At 37.9% G+C, this 9,485-nt stretch overlaps 1 protein-coding gene across 1 annotated transcript in view; it reads left to right on the top strand.

The window, feature by feature from the left end:
* The window catches only part of ttc33 (tetratricopeptide repeat domain 33), a 20,634-nt gene extending 11,410 nt beyond the window's left edge, over positions 1-9,224 (top strand). The window contains exons 4-5 of the mRNA XM_015402131.1: positions 1,698-1,829; positions 7,618-9,224. Coding sequence (XP_015257617.1) covers positions 1,698-1,829; positions 7,618-7,992 — 507 coding nt within the window. The 3' untranslated portion in view covers positions 7,993-9,224. The remainder of the gene's footprint in view (positions 1-1,697; positions 1,830-7,617) is intronic.
* Positions 9,225-9,485: the final 261 nt, after the last annotated feature.

Raw genomic sequence — 9,485 nt, forward strand, 5'->3', positions numbered from 1 at the left:
AAATATTCTAATTTACTGGCTTTTACCTGTAATAATATACTAAGTTAAACAAAATGCAACCCAAATAATCTAATATATAAACAATAAATGCATTTCTTTATTATTAGTAGGCCCCCAACCACCATTGGCCAAGTGTTTTGGTCCTTATACTTTATCTAATAGGTGCGACTGCTGGCAGCTCTGTGAATCAGTTAGCAACAAGCTCACTTAATAAGAAAACCAGAGCGTTATGAAGTGGAGGAAACTGGGCCAATGTGTCAGTAAATCATTTATTCCACCATTTGCTCAATGAGTAAAAAGCCATAACACCAAAGGAGCATTCTAGCCAAGCAAATAGCCCAGCTTATGATGGTTTACAAGCGCTAACGAGTTTGTAGTACAGAAGGACTGACATGGAGGTGGACAGGGGCGAGCAAGGAGGGAAAAGAGAGGAAGTGAAGAGAAAAAAGTCAGATCTCTTATAGGACAGGATGAGGAAAAAAGAGAGGAGGGAAAAATAAAAACGTCTGTCAGGATTTTTATGTCAAATATAATCCTAAATATTAATTTACTGACATTTTAGATGTGTATCTATGGAGTTTCTTAAGTCCAATGACCCTAAAAGAAGCAAATTTTTCCTTTGTAAATTGTCATGAGGGTCATTGCAACCTAACCTTGCACTGCAGGCTGGATTGTTGTGAGATCTGAATTTTCAGTCTCACAACAAATCCATCTAGAAAGACTCCTGCTAATGCGTCCATCTCGTAACCACCAACTTTTAACGTTGCACTCAGCTCAACTCAGATATACACATATCAATCTGGCTACTTCCAGGTTAATTGCAACCAGAATACAGGCTTAAATCGGAAGAAAACCAGACTTTAGTTTTCCTGTAGCTGTTTCCACTCCCATCCGGAAGTCTTTGCCAATTCTGTCAGCTTGCAGCACAGAAATCCTTCCTATTTAAGCCGATTTTGAAGAACCACATTTGTTTTTGTTTTTTCTGTGTAAGGAATGGGTCCTTACTGTTTTGTTTTTTTTCTAAGGTGGCTCACAGACACTGCACTTGAGTTTGTCTCAGCTAGACAAATGACATACAGTAGATATTTTAATAAACAGATAGCTAAAACAATTTATTTTATTTATAGGCCTACAGTTACAATCTATAAATTTAAAAAAAGGTGCTATGCACTTAGTAGCCATATTTTCAGGTGTAGCTGTGATGTCTTTTACAACTTTTGTTAACACTTAAGTTAGTATTTATATATTTGAGGAGTAGTTTTATGTTTAACTATTCTTGAAAACATTTATTTTATAGTTTTTCTTTTATTTACTTCAAAAAAATCTATTTCTTTTTATGCTGCTATGGTGAACTATGGTGGAAATTAGTGCAGGCTGTCGATAAATTTGGTTATTTTTTTATAATAAAAGGGCCACCTGGTATGATTGTTAACACTGCCATGTGAACACATGTATACGGTATAATTGCCAACTTCAGTATCATTTATTCTGCCTTTGTGATGTACTCTCTACTGGGAAAATAGACAGAAACACTTAAATTAAAGCCAAAAACAGTATTCCTTCAAAAATGAAGATATTAATAGTTTAGCTCTATCCATCATCTTTATCAGGAGGTTAAAAACACCATGATGTATTGTCTTTGATATGGCATCCACTGAAGCCTGGTTTAAGCCTGGTACCATGTATGCTTCCTGCAGGTGCTGACCATTCTGCATGAAGTGTTTCCAGCAGTGAAAGCGGCAGAGCTGGCTGTGAAGTTTAAGCCATTGTTCTGGGAGGGCTGGCAGACTTTGGGCCGAGCGCAGCTCAACCTGGGAGAGGTAGACTTGGTGAGTAAGGTGGTGTTTCTAAGAGCATAAAAGGTTTGGTCACTGACTGCAAATGCTAAACAAGTACACTACATATTTGTTAAGACAGTTTTCTGTACAAAGACTTTGGAAACAAGGCCTTTTAGGGAACAAGCAGCTTGGATGAAGCACTTCTCTGTCACCGTTTCAGGTCATTATCTATCTGTATGACGAAAGCAGCACATTAAAAGCCACGGTGTAAATAGATGAGAAATAGCTTTAAAAAACTTGTAACTAATTCAGTTGTAACTAAATTGCTTCCAGGCTTACTGGGAGTGTTTTTATTTTGTCATAATCATCTTGCATATCCTCAAAAATCCTGTTGTAAGTCAAACATGTAGGTTGTTTTTTGAGTCTCAGCTTGGAGAAAATTTCCTTATTCTAGCAGACAATAACAATTACATTTTATGGCTTTAGGCTTTAACCTTTATACCAAAACCAGTTTATTATTGGAGAGGAGAGGAGAGGAGAGGAGAGGAGAGGAGAAGAGAATCTGGAGAATCTGGAGAATCTGGAGAATTTTGATTTTGTAGGGATCAGGAATGATTTTAAACCTAATAGCTGCCTGCAGGGAAGATCTCTGATAGTGCTCCTATAGTTCACCAAGGGTGCAGCAGTCATTTATTAAAGGCGTTCTCTAACCATTCAGCAGTTTCATGTATAAGATGGAGACATTTCCCACCCTAGCTGTTATTTCCAAGGTCCCAGTGAGGAGGAATTACGAGCAGTTCAAGATTATGCATCTTTTTTTCTGTCCATCCTCCCATGATGATGCTTAATGGAATCATTGTATCAGTTAACCTTCCATCTGTCCATCTATCCATCCATTGCTTAGTTTGTAGGTCGATTTTTGTCTTTATAAATATAAATATCTTTATTTTAAATTCACTTTCTGCATTTAACCCATCCCCTTGTGGAGCAGTGGGCTGCCATCGTGTGGCGCTGGGGGAGCAGTGTGGGGTTAAGGGTTTTGCTCAGGAATCCAGAGATGAGGCTGTGGGGATCGAACCGGCTACTTGCAACCTTCTTGGAGCACAAGCGCACTGCTCTAAACACTCGGGCAACACTCCCCACAGGTTTTAAAAATTGTATTAGGAACTTAAACGTAAGAAAAAAAGGAACTAGCCTATACGGCACTTCAAAAATGACTGTATTTACTAGTTTGTTTATTTTTGAAGCTTCCAGCCTTCAGGCTTAAGCTCCTCATATGAAGCACACCCAGGTGCCTGTGGCTGAGATGATTGACTAAATTGCCCCATAACACGCCAGGACTTGTGTGATTGAAACCTGTGGATCAGTTACTTTGTTGGCTCCCTGAAAGCTAAGCATTCTGGGTTTAAGGTAGAATCCCTTCCAGTTGATCTCGCTCATGCATGCCTTAGAGCTGGAGACCTGTCCAACAGCACCAAAAACAACAATGGGAAGTGTTGAAAGTTACCTAAGCACAAAGTAAACTAAATATAGACACGCCTTCTTGTATAATGAAGCCCTTAGCAATGACAAAACAAATCCTATTTTTAGTGCAACTTGTTCTATCCCGTTTTAAAGTGTGTGTACCAACATGTTCAGGTTGTGCCTGTTTGGAAATTCGGTTGATCCTCATTTTTGCTTTAATCCAACTGTTCTGTTTTATTTTTATTTACTCATTTTTGCTTTAATCCAACTGTTCTGTTTTATTTTTATTTATTTATTTTTTATTTCAAGTAAACTTATTTCACGGTTATAGAAACAGTGCAGAAAAAATATCAAAACAAAGCTTGTAATGCTATTTTGCCCCTAATTCACCAGGGTATTACAAAATTTACAATTTCTGGTATGAATTGGCTTGCACAGATTTTTTTAAAGGGCAATGGCGGAAAAAAGGGCACTTATAGTGCACATATAGTCCCTTATCCCTCTAGAGGACACTTTAGCTTTCCCCTTGGCTTCCAAGAGGGCAATTTAGCACAAACTTTGGCTATAGAGAGGACACTGAAGACAAAACGCCCATTTTGGCTCTCAAAGGAGCATTTTAATGTATCTTTTGGGTCCTGAAAGGACACCATAGCACACATTTTTATGCTCCCAATATGGCTCTTTAGTAAGTGTTTTGGCTTAGGGCACTTTGTCACGCACTTTGACTCCTCAGAGGCCACTTTAGCACACGTTTTGGCTATAGAGAGGACACTGAAACGCGCCGTTTTGGCTCTCAAAGGAGCATTTTGATGTATCTTTTGGGTCCTGAAAGGACACCATAGCACACATTTTTGCTCCCAATATGGCTCTTTAGTAAGTGTTTTGGCTCAGGCCACTTTGTCACATACTTTGACTCCTGAGAGGGCACTTTAGCACACGTTTTGTCTCTCGATAGGGCACTTTAACAAACTTTATGGTTCCCTAAATGGCACTTTAGAACATGTTTTGGCTCCTGAGAGGACACTTAAACACGCATTTTGGCTCCAGAAATGGCTTATAATTTATGTTTGCATGTTTATTTTTGGGCTGCATATTGATGCAGTTGGTAGCACGGCTGCTTTGGAGCAAGAAGGTTCTAAGTTCGATTCCCAGTCCGGGGTCTTTATGCATGTTCTTCCTGTGAATGTGTGGGTTCTCTCCGGGTACTCCGGCTTCCTTCCATAGTCCAAAAACATGACTGTTAGGTTAATTGGCTCCCTAAATTCTCCTTAGGTGTGAGTGTGTGGTTGAATGGTTGTAAGTCCTGTTTGTCTCTGTGTTGCCCTGCAATAGACTGGCCACCTGTCCAGGGTGTACCCTGCCTCAGGGTGTACCCCGCCTTTTGCCCGTAGACAGCTGAAGATAGGCACCAGCACCCCTAGCAATCCAAGCAGGGATAAGTGTGACGGAAAATGGATGGATGTTTCTTTGTTTCCAGCATGTCCCCTTTTCTTTCCACTAAAGAGTCACGGTGCCAAATGATTTCAGTCTTTTGTATTAGTCTTTACCCACCCATCCCTTTATCCTTTAATGTGAGTGTGGCATTATTATGAGATTAAAAAAACAAAAAAAAAAAACAGGGACGGAATTGGTTTTATCTCGACAGCTGAAGCGCAGAAGTATTTTGGATTCAAATTTAATGCCACAGTTAGTATATCATAGTTTATCGCTAAAATCTCTGAGACAATTTATCATTCAACAAATTTTGCCATCATGATTAGCCTAGAGGTCGATTTATTCCAATGTTTTTCCTCCAGACCATCTTTTTTATAACGATTCAAATCACTTATTTGATATACAAAATAAGACAGTATGTCTAATCATGTTCATTACAGTACAGTCAGGTGATTTGTTACCCCTAACAACAGTTAGTTTGGCAATGTGAACATTTATTTTTGCATATTGAAGGTAATACATAAGAAGAATTTTCATCTGCTTATATTTTACCTTCCAGGTTAGTCACTTATATTACAGTTTATTTTAACTGAAGTTTCAGTTGGGAATCAAAAAGCTGTAAAATGGAGCAAATTTTGATGGTTTTAATGGGTTCATTGGTGTCGGATTTGTTTCAGTTCTTTGGAAGTGGAAAGTAGAAGCACTGTGAGGATGAAAGCCTATGTGAGGCTTCTACAGTCTGCCTGCACTTAGCCATAGGTAGCCTGTCTCTGGGTTGTTTTTTTCTAAACTAAACAAATTAATTTAGATAAAGCTTTGTGTTTAAACTAGGCATCTTTAAAAGTTTGATTAGAGGTCCCTAAATACATTTTTGGGAAGTGAATTTAGCATGTCCTTTCATACTTAAATCAATGCGTCATCAATAAATTAGGTAAGATTATTAGTGTTGCATTGAGAAATCAGCTGATAACTGGAATTAATATTTATCCTCATCAAGTCTGATTAGTTGGTATGAAACTTAATCCAGTTAACTCAAATTATACAGTTTCTTCTAGCTCAAGCTAAAGAAAATACTCTTTAGTAAGGAAGTTGTTATTGACAGAAGACTGAAAGTTATATATTTTCACTAATAGAGTTGTTTAAAAGTTTGACATTGTTATCTCTGTCCATACTTGTTCATCCAGGCTGCAAAAAAGTTTTAATTAAATGGAGAAAACCTAATGGAAGACAACAGGAACATTGTTTTTTATTATTTTCAGCCTTTAACTAATGTTTGTTAAGCATGATGGATTTGTTTGCATTTTGGACCAAGATCGCATCAATTCAAAACTTTTTACCACTTGAGCCAAAATTAGGATGTTGAAAGTATTTAAAGCCCCAAAAATTGTGAACTTTTGTGTCTTTAGGTAAGATGTGTCCTAACTCGATCCTCTGCTGCTGTCCTGCAGGTTTTTGAGGTTTCCTGCTTCAGCACAGCTTATTTCCATTGATAGCAACAGGCTTCTATATCTGACATTCGTCCAAATCAGCTGTGCTGAAACCAAGAACCATGAAAACCTGTAGGACAGTGGCACTCAAGGACAGTCTTTGGACATGCCTGCTCTAGGTGTTTAAAAAAAGGGTAAACATCTGATATTTTAGTGATAAAAGTGATGAAAGGATCGGCACGGTGAAATAGTGGTTAGCAGTCTTGCCACACTGCAAGAAGTTCACAGGTCTGCCTGATCTGTGACACTTTGTTGTATGTTCTCTGTATGTATAATGACAAATAAAGCATCTTATCTATCTTATCTATATATGATTGTAGAGCCAAATCTTAAAGAACATTACATAAATGTTTCTCTTAATGGGAAGTTTAATTCTTTTTACACACTTTTTTTTTCTTTCTATGCTCTTCAACAAGGGAGTTGAGTCATTGTTATTTGCCAAACATTAACTGTATTTTGCAAATTCTGAAGATCTAACCCTTAGAAATAAACAAAATCTATCAGCACAAGTTTTTCATGCAGATGGACAAAACTGGTACAATTCTCAAACTGTAGTTTAGCAGAATCATTGAAAGGGCTGTTAATGGCCCTTGGATCACACTTTGGACGCCCTGACCGAGATTCTCTTTACAGAATATATTTTCAAACCCTTATGAAGCGACAGTAAAATTCTGATTCCAAATGTGATCTTCAGATTTTCTATTATATTCCAGAAAGGTTAAAACAATATTTTGAGCACAAAACTAGACCGATATTAATGAACATTTCAATGCTAATGTGGCTAATTATCATTTGTTGTCTGTTTTTGTTTCTTGCTTATAGCAGGAAGGCTTAAAAAATATAAAAGAATGACGGATTGGTGCCTCTCTAAAAAAATGCTTCTTCCAATTTCCTTTTAAGAGAGAATCAAAAACCTGGGATGCATCTGTCATTTTAAAGTCTACTTTTGCCCCAACTCCCCTCAGGTTTATTGAAGGTCAGCTTATTTAAAAAGCTGAAATGTGCTGTAAACCACCAGCCTTCTCCCCATTTTCCACTCCTTTAACCGAGGTAATTGACAAGTCTCTATTTGTCTGACTTGATTTGTTAGATCGTTAGTCTACTTTATTAGCTTGTAGGATTCAATTTATTTGACCATTTCACAGCAGTCAAGTGGTCATTCATCAAGGAGGACACCTGTGTGTGTTCACATCCACAAGATGTTTTTTTGTTAAGTGGAACCATAAGTTTCAAAGCAATCTCCAATTCATCCGTCAGCACAGAGAGATTGATCTGCTGTTCTTAAAATGCTATGGCTGTCAAGTGTAGTAGAAGGGTTGTCATATTCTCAGAAATGCTGAATGGGCTCCATGCTGCCTCACTGTTTATCTGCTGAAGTCACCATTAAACCTGATATATAAAGACTTCCCACTCATCTGTTTCCACCTTTTTTATCCTCTCCTCTCTCCCCCCAGGCTGTGAGGTCCTTCCAGATTGCCATCCACTTGTGTCCCTCAGAGCGTAGCCTCTGGCAGGAGGATTTGAAATGGGCATGGACCTTACAGAAGCAGCAGTTGGCCACCAAAGAGAAGATTAGACAAGAGGAGGAGACCAAAAAGCAGATTCTTAATGCCCCTGAGCTGGAGCAGGACTACGACTTTGAGTCAGATGAAGTCCTAGCTGCCTGTGTGGCCGTGGCTGAGAGACAAACGCACTACGAGGAGTTGAGGAGGACCAGCGTGGTCATCGATGCTGAGGGGAATGTACGAAGTGTAGTGAGTGGGGAAGAGGGATCACAGGATGCAGATACACCAGCAAAGGAGGAGTTTGTTAAAGCAAGAGGACTCTGAACTGCTTTCATGTTGAACTGATTATTGTGGGCAAAGCATAAAGCTAACATTAGGAGAAAAATAAAGCAGAAGGCATAGTTATTGCAACTCTTTGTGTGTAGCGTTCCCATCCTTTTACCATCAAAAATACTACAATGAGACTGCTGAGTTTTTGTGCTTATTATGAGTCATAGGGCTGGTATTGATCGAGGCAGGATCAGCCGCCAGAGTTATGTTTCAGTTAACGTCAATGTTCAGCAAGCAGCCCCTGCTTCAATTTATCCAGATCCAGAATGGATCCAGATGCCCCACAGTTTCACAACTTCCCACTTTCTGTCATGTTACAATCTACTCTAATGTATTTTATCAGAGGTTTATTTTTGTGGGGGAGCACAACAGAGTATCTTTGTTCAATCATACATGGTTGCAATTGTATGAATTTCAATGAGAGAAATGGACTCTATCCATCGCTGAACCATCCTTCCATCACTGGAATTCCAGCTGCCAATCTGGACAGCTTTCCATTAAGGGTCCAGTTATCTTTGTAAACAGAGTCACGATCAATCAGGTTGGATAGTATCTGTGACCATTAATTGTAGCCGTTTGCCACATCTACATTGGATTTATGTCTGAACTTCATCTGCAGCATGAATTTGCTCTGATCACATCTGTTCTGTTGCAACTTTTGCTGAATATCTTAGGTTTTTCATCAGCAGGAAGACAAATCACCCTGTTTTTAACTTAACCAGTCTTTCATCATCTCTGGCAATCTTTCACAATGCTGCCATGATTCTGTTTTATGAAGATGATGCTTTCATGGTGACCAAACACAGTTTTCCACATTTTTGCTATTCCATCAAGTTTGATCAATAATTGTCTCAACTTCTTTATATATCAGCTCTATTTATTTAGAGATTAACCTACTTTTGGATGGACTCTGTTTACTAGATAATGGACTTTTATTGGCAGCTGTTGTCACTGTAGTAGATTTTAGGGTATTGGGGTAAAACAAGAATGTAAATGTACACACATTTCAAGGATTTTCTGTTGGTTTATCACAAAACCCTTAGTAAAATACATACAAGTTTGTCTTTTTATTGTCATAACATGTGGAAATGTTCAAAAGGGAATGATTACTTTACAAATACACCAAATTCAGTGTTTTATTCTGAAATGGGATTATTATGGTAAAATGGTACCTACAAATGTTTGGACTTCCAGATAAAATAAAGGACTTATATATATATATATATATATATATATATATATATATATATATATATATATATATATATATATATATATAAATGCACTGTAAAAAATTCATTTTAAATAAGTCAGGTAAGATTTGACATTTGTTTGGAATTATTGTGTCAGCAGATGTTGGAGAAACGGGTTATAGCTGTAAATTGTATACAGTTAAAGTGTCACCAAGTGAACAAACACGAGTCGATCTGAGTTTTAAGCTGTCCCTTGATTTTCTTACCTTTTTGTGAGTTTTTTTTTGTAGTTTT

Source organism: Cyprinodon variegatus, unplaced genomic scaffold (genome assembly GCF_000732505.1).
Source record: "Cyprinodon variegatus isolate N-32 unplaced genomic scaffold, C_variegatus-1.0 Scaffold1305, whole genome shotgun sequence".
Classification (NCBI taxonomy): domain Eukaryota; kingdom Metazoa; phylum Chordata; class Actinopteri; order Cyprinodontiformes; family Cyprinodontidae; genus Cyprinodon; species Cyprinodon variegatus.